At 44.2% G+C, this 22,140-nt stretch overlaps 1 protein-coding gene across 2 annotated transcripts in view; it reads left to right on the top strand.

Annotated features, from left to right (window-relative positions):
* Window positions 1-22,140, top strand: part of TBXAS1 (thromboxane A synthase 1) — a 443,365-nt gene that overhangs the window by 28,957 nt on the left and 392,268 nt on the right. The window contains exon 2 of one of the 2 annotated variants that reach the window (XM_060245644.1): window positions 690-886. The exons of the other annotated variant lie outside the window; for it this stretch is intronic. Coding sequence (XP_060101627.1) covers window positions 690-886 — 197 coding nt within the window. The remainder of the gene's footprint in view (window positions 1-689; window positions 887-22,140) is intronic. 2 annotated transcript variants of the gene reach the window in all.

Here is a 22,140-nt window from a genome sequence, read left to right as displayed (position 1 = left end):
AGAATCTTTACCAGAATACAGGGGCTGGTCTTGGACTCCTGGGCCATTAAAACCCTCTGTGATGATTGCCCAGTCAGTGGCTTCCTTATCATCAACTAAGACCATGGAGTCTGATTCCCACTTTACTTCTGGAAATGACCCTTCCAAAGTCACACTAACATCTTTTAATACGACTGTGTGCCAACTGGAAGGTTCATATCTGGAAAATGGGAGACTCAGATCCATGCAGCTTGCCCTACTGTTTTCCTCTGATATTTAATCTATGACTAGCACATTTGTAGAGCTGTCCATCTAGCAACAGTCCTATTAATCACCTTTGCCATCCCGAAGTTTTCGTATTGCCTCGGATATTTTCTATTAAACAGAGATAAAGAAGTGACATCGATTTCTTGCCTGTTGCCCTCTGGGCTCTTAAATCTATATCGCATGAGAGAGGATAGTTCACTCTTATCTTTTATTCATCCCCCTTCTTGCAAAACCTGTGGCTGAACTCTGATATCTCAAGCAGCAACTATGTAAATGTTTATTGACGTGACAGTCGTTAAAGGGAGGGGGAAGCATTTCAGGCCCATTGATACAGGAAATCCTTAATGCTGACTCCTCGAGGCAGAGAGAACAGGAAAAGTTGCCTTTTTGGTTTGGAGTGACTGTGATGTTGCCTGACTTTCTTGGTTCCTGTTTTATTGCAGATTCTCATCTTTGCTAATGGTGAAAGCCTTTCGTCTCCTAACCAAAGAGACTTCTCTTCTTTTGACCCGTCTACCAGTCAACTACGGCAGTCAAAGAAAATGGGCCTTCTGGATGTTCTGAAGTTTAGCTTTGTAGACATGAGTGGTACAGCAGCCACAGTGACCTTCGTCTTGATCCTCTTGATTCTACTGTGTTGGTAAGTGAATTCATCACAAAAGGGGAGATGTTCAAAACCTGGTCACACTGTTCAGGCAGTGCAAGTTGAGTTACTCATTGGCTACCAAATTAAAGTTTAGGTTCTGCAGGCAGTTTCATTTCTATCGATTTCAGTAGGACTTTACATCTGCATTACTCAGGGCAACAGGGCAATCTGAATTTTACATAAGCCAAAGTTTACATGTGTGGTTGTGTACACTGAACAGCACATCTTCTCTGAAAATGGATTCAGTTTTGGAAGCAGAGGGAAGAATTATGAACAGTAAAAGTATGGCTACAAGAAAGAATCTGTGTGATTAATTGACTGCTTGTTAAAAGTATGCTAATCTTATTTTAATTGGAGTCAGCAACTGTGAAAGGGTTTCAGAGCTGATAGTACTGTTCTAAACTATCTTTGTACATCTGTTGAGTCAAGCAAGGTGTCTGAGATGACTTCCACAGCAGTGGGTGGTCTGTGTTACTTACTTGAGAGAAACTGTTAGCTCAATTAAATATCTTGACATGCTGTAATGTTTTTATCAGAAGGTAGAAAGCAAGACAGATAATCATCTAAAAATGTTTAGTTGCTTCAGAGCTCCAAATAAAGAGCTGCATATTGGAAACATAAACTGTAACTTAACAGAAAATCATGTTTTTGGTAGTTTAAATTGGATAACCAACACCCTTTTATTAAATGACTAAGAGTAAGGCCCATTGTGAAGAAGAAAAAGCAGGCTCTAGAAGGAGGCTCCAGATGAGTGCCCCTCCTTGCTGTCTTCCCACCAACCCAAGTGAAGGCATTCACTCCCCCTTCACTTCAAGGGGAGCTGATCTCTGCCATCTGTAGGGCAGTTGTAATTCTGAGTGACCTCCAGCCCTTACCTGGAGATTGGCAACAGTTATTCCCTAGAAGAAAATGGCATTGTACCTGTTTGAGGTCCCCTCCTCAAACTCCACCCTCTCCAGGCCCCACCCCTTAAATCTCCAGGAATTTCCTAACCCGGAGTTGGTAACCCTATCTCTTTCCCTTGACCTGCCCGTCTGACTTCAGGTTTCCATCACCTTACCCCTCCCTGCAACCTCCACATAGAAAAAGGACAGTCTTTCTCCACAGTGGAGGGGGGGGGGAGACAAAGCAGCTTATATCATTCTCCTCTGCCCCCTTTGATCTGAACAGGCAGGTTAGGCTGAAAGTCTGTGACTGGTCTGAAATCACTGTCAGTTTCCACAGCAAGAACCTGGGTCTGGGAGAGTTGGGAGTGAGCAGTGAAGTGGCCAAGTTTGCGGATGACACTAAATTGTTCAGGGTGGTGAGAACCAGAGAGGATTGTGAGGAACTCCAAAGGGATCTGTTGAGGCTGGGTGAGTGGGCGTCAACGTGGCAGATGCGGTTCAATGTGGCCAAGTGCAAAGTAATGCACATTGGGGCCAAGAATCCCAGCTACAAATACAAGTTGATGGGGTGTGAACTGGCAGAGACTGACCAAGAGAGAGATCTTGGGCTCGTGGTAGATAACTCACTGAAAATGTCAAGACAGTGTGCGTTTGCAATAAAAAAGGCCCAACGCCATGCTGGGAATTATTAGGAAGGGAATTGAAAACAAATCAGCCAGTATCATAATGCCCCTGTATAAATCGATGGTGCGGTCTCATTTGGAGTACTGTGTGCAGTTCTGGTCGCCACACCTCAAAAAGGATATTATAGCATTGGAGAAAGTCCAGAGAAGGGCAACTAGAATGATTAAAGGGCTGGAGCACTTTTCCTATGAAGAAAGGTTGAAACGCTTGGGACTCTTTAGCTTGGAGAAACGTCGACTGCAGGGTGACATGATAGAGGTTTACAAGATAATGCATGGGATGGAGAAAGTAGAGAAAGAAGTACTTTTCTCCCTTTCTCACAATACAAGAACTCGTGGGCATTCGATGAAATTGCTGAGCAGACAGGTTAAAACGGATAAAAGGAAGTACTTCTTCACCCAAAGGGTGATTAACATGTGGAATTCACTGCCACAGGAGGTGGTGGCGGCCACAAGTATAGCCACCTTCAAGAGGGGTTTAGATAAAAATATGGAGCAGAGGTCCATCAGTGGCTATTAGCCACAGTGTGTGTGTATATATAAATTTTTTTGCCACTGTGTGACACAGAGTGTTGGACTGGACGGGCCGTTGGCCTGATCCAACATGGCTTCTCTTATGTTCTTATGCTCTGAAGCCCTAACTCCTCCTCAAACTCCACCACAGAATCTCCAGGGATTTCCCACCAACTTGAAACTGGTCAGGATTAACCCCAATGAGTTCTGCCTCAGAGACCTTTAGCAATAACTTTCATACCAACAGTCTCTCTCAGACTTTTTCTGGCTGTCTCCCTCCTTCCTCCTTCAGTGAATTGAATGAAGATTTTCTTTCTCTTCTCTGTGAATCAGTGAGATAAGTGGTTCAGCCAATGGGGAAGAGTAGGGAGAGCCAATAACTGCTGGGTCTAAGGTTGGTTGCATTTTACTGACAGAATCAGCTTTGCTGGGTAGCAACAGCCACTTGGGTGGGAGAGAGGAGCACACTCACCAATGGCATGCAAGTACTCTTGATTGATAGTTTGATGGGTCAAAGGTTGATGAAGTGCAGTCCCACCCATCAGGATGCTTGGATTTGCCAACATGAAACCAGTTTTATAGATTTCTAACCCCCCCCCCCCCCCCCAAGAATCTCCATAGGATTTTGTTGGGTGGATCCAACAAGCTTTTCTCCTGGTGGCAAAGGAAACAGAAGATCCCTTTAGCCACCAAACAGCTGGTCAGGAGATCAAGGTCCATGCATGGACAAGAGCCAAAAGGGGAGTTAGGTGAGATGGAGTTTAAAATCTGGCTGGATCCAGCCCATTGTATTTGTATTGAACATGTTGCCACTGCTGCAGGGTAATATCATCATGAGAATACAAAAGTTGTTCAGGCATACATACAGATCTATTACCTGGGTCTTCAAGATCAAAGGCAGTATAATGTCCCTAAGGACCCCCCCCCACACACACACACACACCATTCCTTTCTGCCCATGCTCTGAAATTGTCCATGGAGGCTGGGCTATGGGATACCACAACAGCAGAAATAAGTTTGATATAAATCCTATAAGGCTATTTTGTTGTCTGCCGCTAATATTTGGAACACACATACATGCTCAGAACTATGTTTAGCCTTTCAATTTCAACTAAAGACTGAAATTGTTTTCTTTCAGAAGGATTTTCCAAATCAGGTTCTTCCATGGTTTAAGTATCTGTCTTAAATAGTTTTTACTGTCAATTTTTTTCTTTATTGTTATGTTTATATTTGCATTTTATTAATTTGCTGGCTGCCTTGAACACTCTTTTTAAACAGGAAAGGCAGCATACAAATGACCTAAGCAAACACACAAACAAATGCAGGAGTTTGGGAAACACCGTGATGAAACAGAAGCTAAAGTCATGCAATCTTGTTACAGATAGATGCAATGTTTGGGGGTGATCATGAAACTAGTTCATGCCCTGCCCTGGACTGCTGTGTCACCACTGACGTCTTCCACAGAACATGCTTCCTCTTTTGTTGTCATGGACCTGTTGTCATGAGCTGGTTGAAAGTGTCGACAGAGCCACGAAGGCAAACTCAGTGTACCCATGTGGGTGTTTCAACAGGATGAGATTCAGTAAAAGAAGCACTGTAAGGAAAGAGATTAATGTGCAGTGGAGACGCTACTGTATCTGGGGGTGGAGGATTAGATTAATTATGTTTTCCTTGCTTTTCTCTCAAGGTGCTCATGGCAGCATACATAGCCTTCTCCTTCCTATTTTTATCTTCACAATAGGCTAAGTTGAAGGAGGCTCTGGAGGATCCCTTACTGCACCTTATGGCTGAACAGGAGCTCAAATCCACATCTTTCCACATGAACCCTTGAAGCTCTCTTAGAGCAAGTCAGTCCATTGGTCTGTCAAGGTCACTGATGTCTTCCCTGATTGGCAGTGGCTCTCCAGGGTCTCAAGTAGAGGTTTTTCCTGTCAGTTATTACCTGATCCTTTCAAGAGCTCAGGGAAGAGTGCAAAGTTCTCCTCTCCTTCATTTTATCCTTACAGCCACCCCTATGAGGCAGGTTGGACTGAGAGAGTGTCCTGCTACAGGTCATCACTCAGCAAGCTTAATGGCTGTATGGGAGAATGGTGAACTTTGGCCTCCCTAGTTCTCAGGTTGGACTGGGGACCCAATCCTAGCCCATGACATTAACCATTAAACTCACACTGAATCTGATGATACTTGGTTCCCCACAATAACAGTAGAGAGAGTTGGGGAAGTGTATGGTCTATGCGTCGTCCTGAGGCATTTTACCACTTGCAATCATGCTATACAGGAACATTTCAAGAGTCATTACAATGTCTCAAGAGATTCTGGAACACAACTTTCAGCTAATGTTCAGCAGCTGAAAATGAACTAGCACACACAATGAAAATTGTTTCGTTTGGCATCCTGTCTGCCAGGATACAGCTCCAGTAACATGATGCCCCACAAGTAGGGATAAGCATGTCATCATGGAGGGTATGAAAGTTAAATAAAGTTTTGAAAAAGGGGAAAAAATGGAGGGTAAGAAGTACTCATATTAAAGATTAAATTTAAAAAAGGAATGTATTTTAAGAACATTAATTGGGGTTACTTATAACAACTATAGATTCAGGTGGGTAGTTGTGTTGATCTGAAGTAGCAGAATAAAGCTTAAGTCTAATAGCATTTTTAAGACCAACAAAAGTTTAATTCAAGGTGTGGATCCAGAGGAGTTAGCAGTGTTAGTTCATTGCTGCTAAACAGTAAAGAGTCCAGTAGCACCTTTAAGACTAACAACTTTTATTGTAGCATAAGCATAAGCATGCACATGAAAGCTTATACCTGAATAAAACTTCATTGGTTTTAAAGGTGCCACTGGATGCAAGCTTTGTCTATATAACAACTATATAACTTCCATCCAGAGAGCCAGTGTGGTGTAGTGGTTGAAAGATTGGCATACTTGAATCTGGAGAACCAGGTTTGAGTCCCCATGCCTCCTCCACAGGAAGCCTGCTCGGTGGCCTTGATCCAGCCACAGTTCTTTCAGACTCTCTCAGCTCCATCTACCTCACAAGCAATGTTCCCTCTAAACTGCAGAGCCTTGTGAGCAAAAATTCTATTTTGTGAGTTACTGGTATTAAAGTTGTGAGCTACTGCATAAATTATTGTGCTCTTGGGCCTTTTTTCCTGAGCTAAGACAAAAATGTGTGAGCTGGAGGCTAAAAATCTGTGAGCTAGCTCACGCTAACTCAGTTTAGAGGGATCACAGCTCACAAGGTATCTGTCTAGTCATCAACTTTATACCAGGTGGGGGATGTATGGGAGGAATGGAGGCAAATGAGACCACCATCTGCAGAACTTGAGTTTGTTTTTTAGAATGTTATATTATATTATATTGTAATATAACATATTATATAATAATATATTAATATATAATATAACATTATATTATATTGCTTTTTAATATGAATATGATTTTAACTCTGTAGTGATTGATTGTTGTTACCTGCTCATAGCCCATTCGGGGAAGTGTGGGTTATAAATACAATTAATTAATTAATTAATTGCTGGTAGAGGAAGGGAGGGCAATTGTAAGCTGCTCTGGGACTCCTCAGAGTAGAGAAAAGCAGGGGATAAAAGTTGCTACTTCTTTTTTATAGGGATTGTAATCATGACTAACATGGTTACAATCCTGGTAACAGCAACTTCCTTTGTCTCTTTGCTTTGCATATCTAATCAATAGGCTTATTTAATTATTTGCTTCTGTCACTCATTGTGACAGAACTGCCTGAAACGTAGATATTCATGAAGCATGTCCCCACAAGGGCTGAAACATGCTGTGGGGTGCTGTCTTAACTGGCAACCTGAAATGGCATCTTGGCCCAGGCAACACCTTGAGAGGTTTGCATGGCTGAGCCATTCTTGCTGTACCTGTTGTCTGATTCTGTCAGGGCGGAGGTGACCGGGGTGGGGTGGGGGGGCGGGGAGAGGAAGAGTATCTGCCTTTACCAAGGACAGCCTTTGTCTGCAAGGCAGATCTATACAGTATGTCACTGTGGAGGTGCCCAAAATCTGCATTCCTTCATGCTGTCTGCTTAGGATAGATGCTATTTATGGCTGGCAGTTCAGCTAGCTTCATCTTTGCTAAATTTAGATCCTGAATCTATTTTCAGGACACCTGAAAAACATTTCCTCTGTAGTAATTACAGAGTAGGACAACTTGATTGACCTGGAGCAATCCTCCGTTTGGGGGGTGGGGCAGCAGGGTAAGGGTGGGAATGTAGAGCATCCAAATAGCAAGCCACATTGAAAGTGAGCAGGGTCAGCCCTGGCTAGTATCTGGATGGGAGACCTCCAAGGAATAGCAGCAGGGGTCGTTTTGTAGAAAAAGAGGTGCCGGAGCTCATTAGTGCAACTCATTTGCATATGCCACACACCCCTGACATCACCACAAGGTGTACTGAATTATATCAGCTCAGCATCCACCTTAAAATGCTTCATGAAGTATAACTGACGTAATAAAACCTTACTCCCATCATATTTTTTAAATTACTTCTTCCTATGTGGCCACAGTGGCATGAGGAAGATTTTCATCTGTCTGCTTTATATGTTTTTGTTATTTCCCCATTTTTTGTGAGGGGAAATATTAGAAAGTTTGTCAAATCTTAGAGTTCAGCAAAATTCTCACAGAGGGTTTGAACAATTGAGCCCAGAAGCAAATATTGGGAAGGGTGGGGTTTAGAAAGAAACAGCACAATAAAATTTAGAGGTTCTGAAGTTCTGCTCCTGTGAGCTCCTGCCCAAAATGAGGCCTGAATACCAGGCAGGCCACAGCAAACCACTTTTGAATGTCTCTTGCCTTAAAAACCCTACAGGGTCCCCATAAGCCAGCTGTGGACTTTTTGGCACTTTCCACCACCACTTCTTAAAGACCGAACACTTTTAGTTTTCATAGAATTGGTCCAGAACTTGTTTGTATTTACCAGAAGAGGCAGCTTAATTAGGTCTAGTTTGGTGACCTGCCTTCCACCAAAAACCAGGGAGGATTGTCACATCCAAAGAAAGTGTGAAGCTTTAATGAGGTTTTCATACAAAAGTGTGAGGTTTGCGAAACTTTAATATCATTGGATGGCAGATGTTGTGGTTCATCACACAAAGTATCATTAGTATAAATAACAGTTATCTTTCGTTGCATATTGAGCCGAGTCTGTCATGCCTGGTGGAGGGTGTGCACATTCCTTTTGTGGCTTTCCTCTTTGCTGTCTGTGAATGTGTTGATAAAATAAATGCGGGAACGTACCATCCTTTTAAAGTTTAATGTACCAGAAGCTTGGCATTATGAAGAAGCTGTCACAGCTTTCAGATATCTTTGTTCAAAGTGGATCTTCAGTGACTTGTCTAAACAAACCTGAGTGAGAGGTGTGGAAATAGAGGGGTCGATGTCTGTCTGTGTCTTGTATGTGTGCATGTGGGAGATTTCTCAAACAGAGTTGTTAATGGGATTCTTCAATGGCCATCTAGAATGCATGGCTAGAGTTGTCATCTTGCAGTCCAGCTCTGGCAGGGCCAGTTCCAGATTTGGAGGGCTCCCTGGCTGAGAGTTTCCTGGGCCTCCCATCCAGGGGCATGCCTCCCACCTACCCATGTGACTTTGCCCTGTCCACTTGTGAGCTCCTCTCCCACTGCCTGAAGCCCTTTCCCCCAAGGCACTGGGCAGTGGTGGGAGCAGGATGAAGGTCTGGCAAATAAGTGAGCAGATGGAGAGTTGGCAGCGGTGGACTCTGCTGGCAGTACTGAGTCCTGGCAGCTGTCCTTTCTCAACATATGCTGACGCAGGCCCTGAGCTCCAGCACTAGAGAAGTCCTGTCCTCCCCAAAACCCCACCCTCCCCAGGCTGCACCCAGATATTTCCCAACCCAGTACATCAGACCTGGCTGTTGTCATGGATGCCCTAGTGACTTCTGCATTAAATTACTGTAATGCACTCTGTGTGGTGTTTCCTTTGATGCATTTTGCATTTATTTATTTATATCTTGCTTTCCTCCCCAATTGGGACTCAAAACGGCTTAGAACTCCTCCATTTTCTCACAACAACCAACCTGTGAGGAAGGCTAGGCTGAAAGTTTGTGACAGGCCCAAGGTCACCCAGTGAGCTTCTATGTAGAAGTGGGCATTCTTGGGTGTCTTCATCATGAATTTGTGTTGCCCCTTTTAAAGACAGGTTGATCAGGAGTAAATAGGTACGATCAGGGCTTTTTTTGAGTAGGAAGGCACAGGAATGCAATTCTGGCTGGCTTGGTATCAGGGGTGTGGCCTAATATGCAAATAAGTTCCTGCTGGGCTTTTTCTACAAAAAAGCCGTGTGTGGATAAATGGTGATGTCAGGGGTGTGTGGTCTGATATGCAAAAGAGTTCCTCCTGGGTGTGGCCTAATATGCAAATGAGTTCCTGAGTACATTTCATAACAATGACATGGCCTCTTGCTTTTTCTCTGGACTCATTTCAAGGTAGTGACATAACCTTACATACCACAAATAGTTAAGGTCCAAAGCCTGCTCCCATATGGGCTTCCCAAAGTTTAAGATCGTCTCCTTTGGTACTACTCAATCTACTTGCTTGAAATGTTTTACTGAGAAGTGATATAGTGACATTGGTGATGTCCCTGTTTTTGTTTTATTTTTCTCTCACTGCTGCTTAGAGAACTGATTATTCAGATATTTGGTGCCTCTGAATATAGAGGGTCCCTTTAGTCACCACAGGTGTCAGTCATTCATGGACCCCTTCTTCAGGAACTGGTCTAACCCTCTTTTATTGCTATCTACACTCATGGCTGTCAGTATGTCCACTGGCTGTGAGTTCCACAATTTTACTTGTTGAGTAAAGAAGTATTTCCTTTTGTCTATCCTCCTGTCTGCCAAGTTAATTGGGTGCCATGCCCTGACCTGGATAGCCTAGGCAAGCCCGATTTCATCAGATCTTGGAAGCTAATCAGGGTTAAGGCCAACAAGTACTTGGATGGCAGACCTCCTTGGAAAATCAAAGCCTGGAGGCAGGGACAGGCTTTATTCAGTCACCTTCTTGAATATCTTCCATGCCTCCAGTAGGGGTCAGTCACCAGAGGTTGTCATGAAACATCCAGGGCTTTTTTTTTTTTTTTTAGCAGGAGCACAGAAACGCAGCTCCTGCTGGCTTGCCATCAGGGGGTGTGGCCTAATAAGCTTGGCATCAGGAACTGTGACTTGCCATCAGGGGGTGTGGCCCTGTGCAAAACAATAGTGAGTTCCTGCTGGGCTTTTTCTACAAAAACCCTTGTAAATATCTATCATGTTCTCCCCCCCAGCCAATTTTCTTCCAGAATGAAAAGTCCCAGACTTCTTCAGCCTTTCCTCATAGGCACCTACCGACCTGCCCTTCACCCACACTCTGCAATATTTCTGTTGTTTTCTGTTGTTTCTCCTCGGGGAGTCTGGCCGGCGGGGGGGGGGGGGGGGGAGCTCCGCCCCCAGAGGACCATATGCATTTCGACCTCCGGAGGCTTCAGTCGCTGATTGAAAGGCTTCCTCTTGGGATGGGGTGTCTGTGTTACTTTGAAGAAGTTGGCAGCAACTTGTGAGTAGAGAGGCCAATCCCCCTTCAGTGTTGCCAGAAATGGGGGGGGGGGAGGGAAGTCTGCTGAGCACTTCATTATTCTCTATGTGGAGATCGATTCTCATAGGGTATAATGGGGAATTGATCTGGAGATTTTGGGGGCTTTGGGGGGTGCTGTTTTTTGAGGTAGAGGCACCAAATTTTCAATATAGTATCTAGTGACTCTCCCCAAAGTATGCTCCAAGTTTCAAAACGATTGGACCATGGGGTCCAATTCTATGAGCCCCAAAAGAAGGTGCCCCTATCCTTCATTATTTCCTATGGAAGTAAGACATTTAAAAAGATGTGCGGTCCCTTTAAATGTGATGGCCAGAAGTTCAATTATGCTTGTCACACCCTTGTTCCTGGCTCCGCCCCGATGTCTCCTGGCTCCACCCCCAAAGTCCCCAGATATTTCTTGAATTGGACTTGGCAACCCTATTTGATTCCCCTTGCACCTGCTGGAATGGCCTTGGGTTAGCCATAGCTCTGACAGAGGTTGTCCTTGAAAGAGCAGCTGCTGTGAGAGCCCTCTCAGCCCCAACCACCTCACAGGGTGTCTGTTGTGGAGGGAGAAGATATGGGAGATTGTTAGCCGCTCCGAGTCTCTGATTCAGAGAGAAGGGCAGGGTATAAATCTGCAATTCTTCTTCTTCTTCTTCTTCTTTTGTATAACAGCTTGCTTTGCAAGGCTTGCTCAATTGCACAGGAGATACAGAGCAAAGCCCCTGTTTTCTCCATTGGCTAAGGCTCCTCCCTGGGGGAGGAAGAGCTTGTTTTGCCGGGCTCTCTCAATCACACAGCAGAACTACTGAGCTAAGCCTCTCTTCCTTCTATTGTCTGAGGCTCCTCCCCCCCCTGTTCCCCCGAGGAAGGAAGGAAAGAGCCAGAGCTTTCTTTGCCCAATTCCCTGGATCCCAACAAGTACTAATGTTTTAAGAGAGTTTTTTTTTTTTTTTTTTTTTAATGTAATTGTGTTTGTCTGTGTCCTTTATAAAGTTTATATCTCCACTACGTAATCTCAAATAGGAACAAACATGGCCTGGCCCAACATGGCCCGGCCCAACAAGGTCTCATTTATGTCAGATCTGGCCCTCATAACAAATGGGTTTGACACCCCTGGACCCTTGTTCAGACACACAGTATAATCAGATGTCGCTGCTGTTTCCTTCTGGATTTAAAGTGACTGATTAGACAGCAAATTCTGCCTCCCGGTATTAACTTCTGGTAGCCACGCCCCTCCCCATCCTTCTTGGAACCGAATAATTTTGTTACCTGCTCCTTTGCGGTGTTTTTTGAGTTCTCCTGTTTCACCTCATAGTTTTCTCCATCTGGATAGTTCTGCTGTGATATTAACCAACTTCCGGATGTCTGAAGGCTGGCCCAGTGCAAAAGGAGCCTCAGACATCTGGTTTACGGTCACAATTTTTTTTTTTTACTACTTAGCAATATGCACATAACTGCATAACCACATAATGTTTTAACCTATGTGCATGTGCGCAGAATATGTACATGTGCATAATGTACACATGTGCACAATGTGCGCATGCACATAATAGTGGAGGAAAAAAAGAACTGCATGGTGCCGTCGTGTGGACAGCAGAAGACAGTTTCACTGCTGAGTGATTCGAATTGCAGTATGGCAGTCTGATCGATAATATCCGGAACAAAGATATTCTGAACAGAATTGGGTCAGTTTAACATGGATTCAACACGCTGTGTGAACAGGGCCCTGGTCTAAGGCTTGAAAGACCATCATGCAAGAAGGGTTATGGTAGAAGATGTTTCACTGCAACAAGAATGGGTGATACATCCACTAAACATTGCAGTAGACTACAATACTGTATTTTGAGGCTGCTTTCACATATTTTGGTTAATGCACTTTATCATTTGCAAGCGGGTGCTCCTGTTTCACGCAGGAAAATGTACTTGCAGACAATCACTAAAGTGCATGGAAAGTGCATTATTTGCTGTGACCTGGATAGCCCAGGCAAGCCTGATCTCATCAGATCTTGGAAGCTAAGTAGGGCCGATCCTGGCGAATACTTGGCTGGGGCACCTCCAAAAAAAACCAGGGATGGGATGCAGAGACAGTCAATAGAGCCACCTCTCTGAATGTCCAAGCCCCACTAGGGGTCAGTCAACCATGACTTCCAGGCACACATGTGCACATGCACACACACACACACACACAATATCAAAAGCGCATTATCCAGTCTGTGTGAAAGTATTTCTAATGCATTTATAAAAATGTCTTCCTGAATATTCTGCAAAACTATAGAAACTTCGGGGCCTTCTTGATAAGTTTTTAATAATATTATTATTTGTATGGCACTCTGAAATCCTTAGCTGATGTATTAAATATTATGCAATCAGCTGAAATTGTTTATGAGTGGGGCACCCCTTGTAATTTCTAGCCTGTCATTAAATCCAGGCACTGAATTTCTTCTCTTGATTAATTTACAGCAACAGCAGGGTAGCTCCCCATTCTGTCATCTAATCCTATTAAAAAGGCTATGTAAAACTCTTATTTGGTAGTAATGACAAGCTCAGGCCTCGTAGCTTATGATGCCAGGCGCTTGACCCGACTACCTGCTTCATCAGAATATTAAAATAAACACGGAGCACTGTGCTGCATGTCTCTATACTCATCTCCGGGGATTAGCACAAATGGAGCTGGGCCTTAAATGCTTCCTTTGTTAGGTGCATGTTATGGAATGATGCACTCTCCTCAACACGCTAGTTGATAGAGGGATTTGCAAAGAAGCAAAGATTACGTACTTGGGCTAACGCTGGCAACGAAATGTTTGCGTCACTGGGTCACACAGATAACATTCATTGTCTAGAGTGTGAGCAACACATGGTGGTTGTTTGCTGTTTGCGTCTTGATAATAAGTGGATTTGTGAGCGGTTTCAGCAGAGAGTTGAATCTCCTTCCTCTCCCTTTAGAAAAACAGGTATCTGGTCCTTCTCTTCTGCACAGAAGTATAGAAAAGGCGCTGTTTGGGACTGCATTCCACAAAGGGTTATATTATGAATTGCATTTATAGTGCCACACGATTTGCTATTACTTACTAATCCCCAGGTGGAGGCAGGGGATCCCCCGGTTTGGAGGCCCTCCCCCACTTCGGGGTTATTAGAAAACGGGGGGGGGGGAGAGGATGTCTGCTGGGCACTCTATTATTCCCTATGGAGACCGATTCCCATAGGATATAATGGAAAATTGATCCATGGGTATCTGGGACTGGGAGGGGGGCTGTTTTTTGAGGTAAAGGCACCAATTTTTCAGCATAGTATCTGGTGCTGCTCCTCAAAAAATTCCCCAGGATTCAAAAAAGATTCAACCAGGGGGTTCAATTCTATGAGCCTCCAAAGAAGGTGCCCCTATCTTTCATTATTCCACATGGAGGGAAAGCATTTAAAAGGAGTGTGACCCCTTTAAATATGATGGCCAGAATTCCCTTTGGAGTTCAGTTGTGCTTGTCACACCCATGCTCCAGGCTCCACCCCAAAGTCTCCTGGCTCCACCCCCAAAGTCCACAGATACGGTATTTCTTGAGTTGGACTTTGCAACCAACCCTATGTAAGACATATGACTCTCCCCACGCCCCAACCAGTGAATGCACAAAAATCTTATACCACATTGTGAATGTCTTTTGTAACTTGGAAGTGGTTTCAAGCTTAGTTTTCACTTTAGCCCTGGATGAATTGCCGTTTGGGAAAACAAAGTTGCTGGCCCCTCTTGGTGCATAAGGTCTGTATATGTGCAAACATGAGGGAAGAGAGCGGCAAAGTTAACATCTGGTGCAGCAAAGTTAACATCTGCTAAAGATACAAAAGCTAAAGGGATCTATAGACAGAATAGCTAGGTCGGGAAACATTCAGCATTCCTGTGCCTCCCTGCCTCTCTTGATATCTGTAGGGTGGATATTATTCTGCCGTACAAAGTGAGGTTTTTGTATCACTTGAAAGCAGAAGGTGCCTGCCCAGACTTGGATAGCCAAGGCAGGCCCGATCTTGTCAGATTTCAGCAGCTAAGCAGGGTCAACTCTGGTAAGTACTTGGATGGGTGACCTCCTTGGAATACCAGAGCTGGAGGTAGGGGCAGCTTTATTCAGCCACCTTCCTGAATATTCTCCATGCCTCCAGTAGGGGTCAGTCATCAGAGGTTGCCATGACTTCCAGGTGCATGCAAACACATGCACATGCACGCACACACATAAAAATACCCTCCCCCCCCCCCAAAAAAAGTAGAAGGTGCTTAATTAATGGCCTGTGACAGGGTTACCAGCCTCCAGGTGGACCATGGAGATCTCCCAGTATTACAACTGATCTCCAGACCAGAGATAAAACTTTGCCCTCCCCAGACTCTACACCCCACAAACCTCCAGGAATTTTCCACCCAGACTGAATTATTTAAGAGGGCTACTCCATTTTATCTTTCTTTTGCCGTGCCTTTCTGAGTTGGTGGATGAAGAGAACAGTTTTGTATTTTGCAGGTGGAGGAGGGAGATTGCAGATGTGCAGTCTCTGCGTTACTATTGAAAAGCAGACCCAGAAAGTGAGCACTACTCTCTAATCCTCAGAGGTTGCTCTGTTGTTCATGCAATGGTTCTTTAACATGCTCCAGGATTGACTTTTTTTTAACTGGGTGGCTTGCCTTTAACTAAAGGGCAGAACAAATATGAAAACTTCACCTTCTATACATTTGAGGGATATGATCTGATTATTTCTGCTTACTTTTGGAAACACACTGCTTTTGTTTAAGGTAAATACTGTTAGTATTGACTCCATTTTGGGAAGCTGTGGGCTGATTTCCTGGCCTTAGACAAAAAGGTGATTTCTTCTCCTTATACACCCATTCCTTAAAAAAAAGTTGACTTTTTAAAAATTGAAAAACTGTTCTGAAGAGGGAGGTGTAACTGTGTGACATCACTTGAGCCAGCCAGTCAGTGCTGTGCACTGCTGGCTGGTCAGCTAACCAAGAAATAATTGCTTTCCAGGAGTGGCACTATAAGAAAAGACAGTATGATTGAACAAAATGTGCTTACACAGAAGGCTTGTTGCTCAAATTATGAACATCTGGATGCACACTGTTCCTGTGTTGGATTGAGGACCTTATATATGACATTTGTCAAATCTTCTCAGTCCTTGGAGTCAAACTAGCAGCAGTAGCTGGGGAGGAAGAAGCACAAGGTTTCAAATCTAGAGCACCTGGTTCATTCAACTCAAGGCTTTTTTTAAGCAGGAATGCACAGGAACGCAGTTATGGCTGGCTTGGCTCCAGGGGTGTGGCCTACTATGCAAATTAGTTCCTGCTGGGCTTTTCCCACAAAAAAACCCCCTGTGTGAAACAATGGTGATGTGTGGCCTAATAGGCAAATGAGTTCCTGCTGGGCTTTTCTAAAAAAAAAAGACCTGATTCAACCAATCTTTTTAGCTAGTCACCAAGTCATGAATTCAAAGCCATTACAAAAAGATGGCTATTTAAAGAAAGGGAGTCCTCTTTCTTAATGCTTTGCTTATAAAAATCCCTCTTTCCCCCCCTCTCTGTTTCTTCCGTACCTCTTTGCAGTGCATTCTTTGCAAAACACCCTTCCGTTTCCTCCTCCTCTTGCTCTTGCCTGCATTCCTCAACCTCAGCATCCCCAAGCAAAGAGCCCTGTGCCATGGCAACATTTTATATATTGAGTGGAGATTTTTATTTTAAAAAACTTTCTTCCATCTATAAACAAAATAAATCAACAGATGAGGCCCTGGGGACCCATTTCTCTGTAGCCATTTTCCTCCAGCTGCTTTCTGCTCTGTGTCGTTGGTATTGCAAGCGTATAAAATAAGCCTACTTTACCTGCTTGGGTGCGCGGAGCATCGGTTTCCTCGAGACTGCGCTGGCACTATCATAAACATTGTGGTTTTTACAATGTGGATAATAATAAGATTACTAATAGAGCTGAGATGTTTGCTTGTTTAATAGCCTATCATTTAGCAGCAGAGAATGGCTTGCTGTCATATCTGCTGACACTTTGTAGAGAATAGCAGTGGTTATGATACGTTTTGGGGAGGGGGAGGATTGTGGTGGGGGGAATGGGAGGAGGCATTTAAAGAAGTGTGTTTCTTCTATAAAGGGAGGGAGGAGAAGAAAGAGTCCATACCAAAAATAATTAGTCTATTGGTCATTGCGACACCTCTTGTGCACATGGATAGATCTTTCGTTTGGTCATTCTTGACGTTTCTTAACTTTTAATTTGTTAGCCTATCCTATTGGTTCTGGGCAAAAGATGCCAGTACTCTTTTCTAAAACAGCGTATCCAGGTCTCTGAAAGGCTTACAATTTTAGCAGTCAAAAGAATGTGAAGGATATAAAGGAAGATAATAAAAGAGAGATCAAGCGTTATCAGGTTGGATTCCAAGAACCCTGAGATGAAAATAGCTACTACCACTGTTCTGGAAGCACTTGTGCCATTTCACACAGTGCTATAGCCAGCAGCTTTTCCAGCAGATCTCATGTTTTTAACACTGTCTGCATGAAAAAGTAGTACCATTAAGACTAACACATTTTATTGTAGCATAAGCTTTTGAGAAACACATCTGACGAAGAGAGCTACTGGGCTCTTTGCCATTTTTGCAGCAACAGACTCACACCCCTTACTCCTCTGAATCTATATGCAAGAAAAAGGGCAGCTTTGCATCACCTCATGGTCATCTGAGGTCGAGAAGTTAGTTCTTAATTAGTGCAGAGATAGCCCTGAGAACAAGCTGTGGTTGCCAGGCTGTATTTGGGGGGTGGGGGGTGGGGACAGGTACAGCAGCATCACAGTGGTGAGCGATGTCTCCTGTCAAAAAATGGAAGTGATGTCATGGAAGGGGGTGCATTAGGAATGGCAAAAACTCTTATGATTAAACTATAGGGCAAGCCGGCAAGGGTGGCCAAACTGCAGCTCAAGAGCCACATGTGGCTCTTTTCACACATATTGGGCGACTCCTGGACGCTGAGGAGGAACATAATGTAGGCTTACTCTCAAGTAAGCATGCTTAGCATCGGGACCTCAGTCAGCCTCTGAGTGCTGACCCGCAGGTAGGTGACTATTTCCACAATGTGTGAAGTGGGGAAGGAGGGGAAAATAGGTAGGCCACAGAAGTTGCCTGGAGATGTAGAACAGGGAAAGAGAGTTCAAGAGCTGAGGGAGCCACTGGAAGGAGAGACAGAATTAAAGAGGGCAGCGTGGGATTCCCCTTTAGTTTCATAGCTCTTGTAGGAGCTGTATTTACTAACCTTTGTGTCAAGGCAAAGAGAGATGATGCAAATGGTGGCCAGTGATGCATATGGTACATGTGTGTTTCTTTCTCATCCTGGCACTAAAAAATAATTCCCTAAACTTTCCTTATGCTGGTCTTATGGGGACTGTTATTCCCAGCTGGTTTTATGAGGACTGTTATTCCTACTTCATAACACGAGCATGCCAGAATGCTCTCTAGCACGGTCATGTTGTAAAGTGCATGCATATGTATTTTACCTTTCTGTGCAAAGAAAGTGTTACGAGTTTTAATAAAGACACGTGTAATGTTTGTTCATGTCTTGCAGCTCTCAAACTGGAGAGCCAGTTTGGTGTAGTGGTTAAGTGTGTGGACTCTTATCTGGGAGAACCGGGTTTGATTCCCCACTCCTCCACTTGCACCTGCTGGCATGGCCTTGGGTCAGCCATAGCTCTGGCAGAGGTTGTCCTTGAAAGGGCAGCTGCTGTGAGAGCCCTCTCCAGCCCCACCCACCTCACAGGGTGTTTGTTGTGGGGGAGGAAGGTAAAGGAGATTGTGAACCGCTCTGAGACTCTTTGGAGTGGAGGGCGGGATATAAATCCAATATCTTCTTCTTCTTCAATCTACATTTATTCTATGTGGCTCTTATGTTAAGCAAGTTTGCCCATCTCTGCTATAGGGTTTTGGGCAAACTAAGTATATCCCCACCACTTATGTCATGATGCTGCTTCTAGTTTTTGCTGGATGTTGTGCATCAGTGCAATATTGGCATGCCCCCTCCTCCAGTTTGCCACCATTTTCCTTTTGCTGGACCTTCAGGTGCCAACTGGCAACATCAAGGTTTGCTGGGAGGTCTCCTGCTATAGTGGTAACAGGTGTTGGGAGAGAGCTACTTTTAGCCACCTTTTGCCCTCTAACAAGCCTCCTTTGTTTTAAAAGCTGGATGACAAAAAAAAAAAAAAATCCCACAAGGGCTGCTTCCTCTGGCACTGTGTCTCCAAGATTGGGAAGCTGGAGCTGCTGGCTTTTTGCCTGGCACAGATAGTTAAAGACAAAGGAGCCTGGCTGGGAGAATCCCCACTGATTATACCCCAGTCACAGGCAACCACGAGATTAAAAAGGAGTCTCACTTGTTCTACAGGATTCTCACTAGTCTAAAGCCAGTCTAGTGGATATTGGTGGACCCAGCTCCCGAATCAATGGATTTTTAAAATGTTTTTAGTGCTTTGTCTGTAGCTGAAGCCAAGGAACAGGGATTTAAAAAAAAAAAAACAAGTCAAGGAGAGAGTGACTTTTACATTGCACCATGGTTCTTGATAACACTAGTAGAACTATAGATATAGAGACCAGTCTGAACATTCCTCCCCATGATCTCCCCTCCCTGGGAATCTGTAGATGCTACTGATATTACCAGAGCTTTTTTTGTAGAAAAAGTCCAGCAGGAAATCATTTGCATATTAGGCCATACCCCTAACATCACCATTGTTTCCCACAGGGCTTTTTTGTAGAAAAAGCCCAGTGGGAACTCATTTGTATATTAGGCCACACCCCTGACACTAAGCCAGCCAGAACTGCGTTCCTGTTCAAAAAAGCTCTGGATGTTACTATTTGGCACACATCTTTATATAGGAACTCCCCACATTACAGCTTAATACACACCGGTATGGGTTGTGGCTCAGTAGTAGAATATTTGCATACATGCAAAAGATTCAATCTCCAGTTAAAAGAATCAGGTAGTAAGTGAAGATAGAGGCTTCAGGTAGTAGGTAATATGAGAGATTCAATCGGAGTAGACAGTAATTATCATAGTAGACTGTCGGGTCCTGGGTCCACAGGATGTAGGCTTGGTGCAGCAGAGTCTTCCAGGGCATGACATTTAGGCTAACAAACTCAGCTGTGACCTCAGATGATGCAGGAGGAGGGGGGTCGGCAGATACCTGAGTTCCTCTCTCCTGCCCATGGGTTTCCTGTTGCTTGGGGCAACAGTGGGAGGGCTTCTAGGGTCCTGCCCCCACTAATGGACCTCCTCATGGCACCTGGGATTTTTGGCCACTGTGTGACAGAGTGTTGGACTGGATGGGCCATTGGCCTGATCCAACATCGCTTCTCTTATGTTCTCTCTAGCCTCTGGGTCTGTCCTGCGCTCTTCCTTCCCAGCCAGCCTTGAACTCCCTGCTTAAGTCTTCCTTTCTGAGGTGAGGCCTCATGGAGCTGTCCAATCCCTCTCCTTCCTGAGAAGGGTCTACCTGGGGGCCAACCCTTGCTTCCAGTGGGACGCTCTTGCTCTCTCCTTGAGTCCACCTACTAGCCTTATCCTTGGTGTGAGGTGAGGCTGACCACTCCCTTCACTGCTGGAGCTTTCACCCACCATTTTCCTGTCATTGCTGCCTGTCTCTCCTCCCCATGTGGGGAAGTCCCTCCTGTGCTTCCACTTCAAACTTGGGAGGTTCCCCGAGCTGGTAGGTGATGTTCCTCACTTTTTCTTCTGACCTTCATACCCCCCCGAAATAGACCAGTAGTCTGACTCAGTATAAGGCAGTAACATGTGTTTATGTGGTATGGTGACATCATAGTGTCCTAATCCTGACCTATGTAGCTGATAAAGGCAGAGGAAGTTGCTATGTAATGGTTGACATGAGATGTGATGGGAGGCAAAAACTTATGAAGAAACAGATGGGATATGGCTTAGTAACAGATAGGATTACTAACCTCCATGTGGCAGCGAGCATTCTTCTGCTTTCAGTGCAGCCCTCCTCCTGCTTTCTTCTCAGCAGCATCAGGAGGCAAATGGGAGAGGCAGAAACCAGCTTTGCTTGTATCATGACATCACTTCCTGTGAAAATCTGGCAGTGATGTCACAGCTACCTGTAACATCCTAGGAATTTCTCAAATCTCTGAGAGAAACTCTCTTTACTAGATCTTGGAAGTCCAGCTTAACCCTGCAGGAAGGGTGCAGTCAGTGGCCAGGAGCAGGAGTTAAAAGGACCCAGTGAAGGACCCATGCTAGGGTTGCCAGCTCCAGGTTGAGAAATACCTGGAGATTTTCAGGGTGGAGCCTGAGGACAGTGGTGTTTAGGAAGAGGAGAGGCTTCAATTGGGTAAAATGCCATAAAGTCTACCTTCCAAAGCATTTTTCTCCAGGTGAACTGATCTCTCTTGCTTGAAGATCTGTTGGAATCCTGGGAGATCTCCAGTCACCACCTGGAGGTTGGCAATCCATGCTGGGAAAGAAGACCTGGAGCCTGGAAGGGAGAAGTGATTGGGGAACTGTGACAGTTAATGGCTGTTGTAAGTGATCTGAGCAATTGAAGTGAAACCTTTATAGGTAGTAGAAAAGAGCAAGAGTCTAGTAGCACCTTAAACACTAACAAAATTTGTGGCATGGGATGAGCGTTTGTGACTCATTGCTCACTTTTTCAGATACAGCTAGAATGTGAGATCATCTGTCCTTATATCTTGGAAAGTGGAGTGATTTCAGATGCTATATGACAATAGCAGGTGAATGACAATGGCAGGCATGATTGGATTAGGTGTGATATGCAGACAGTAGGTGAGGAGAAATCAGCACTGATGATGAGACAGGAAACCTAGGTCTCAGTTCAGTCCAGGAGGATGCATTGGCTTGAGCTACATTATCTGTTGCTAGAAAATTTCAATTTGAAATTACTTTGTAAGAGAACTGCTATTCCTATGTCAACAACTAAATGTCCTGGAAAGTTAGAATGTTTCCCCATCATTTTTTGAATGTTGTGGTTTCTAATGTCAGATTTGGATCCATTTATTCTTTTATGTCCATTTATTATTTTGGGGTGTTGCCTTGTTCTTGGATTATCCCAGTGGGGATGTGGTCTCTGATCCTGGGGGCCTGACATACATGTACAGAAAATATGTACACTAGTTCTCAAGTTTGGGAGAAAACTTTGGAAAATGAAACCAGTTTGCATTTATACTGCAGAAGCAGCTCTTATAGAATCTGGATTTGTCTTTCTTTGAGTGACAGCAAATTGTTAGGAAAGCTAGAATAAACCAAACTATAATTTCTGAAAGAGATCAGTGTTGGGTGTTGAAGCCTTTCTGTATCTGGCCTCAGAGAGGCATGGTAAATATTTTAAAACCTGACATTTGGGGAGATTTGTCACTAAGACTTTACTGGTGTCATATGACATGTCCACAGGATGAAGTCTTTATAAGAAAATTTCAAGCCTGGTTTAACTCCCTGAAAGACATCAGTGTTTGTGTGTTATTTTGGATCAGTGTGTTTAGATCAGCATAAACATAACAGAGACTGTTTTATGTCTCAGTAGATTTGAAATTTCTA

This window comes from Heteronotia binoei, chromosome 8 (genome assembly GCF_032191835.1).
Source record: "Heteronotia binoei isolate CCM8104 ecotype False Entrance Well chromosome 8, APGP_CSIRO_Hbin_v1, whole genome shotgun sequence".
Classification (NCBI taxonomy): domain Eukaryota; kingdom Metazoa; phylum Chordata; class Lepidosauria; order Squamata; family Gekkonidae; genus Heteronotia; species Heteronotia binoei.
The sequence above is the reverse complement of the archived record's forward strand: the minus strand, read 5'-3'. Positions and strand labels throughout refer to the sequence as shown.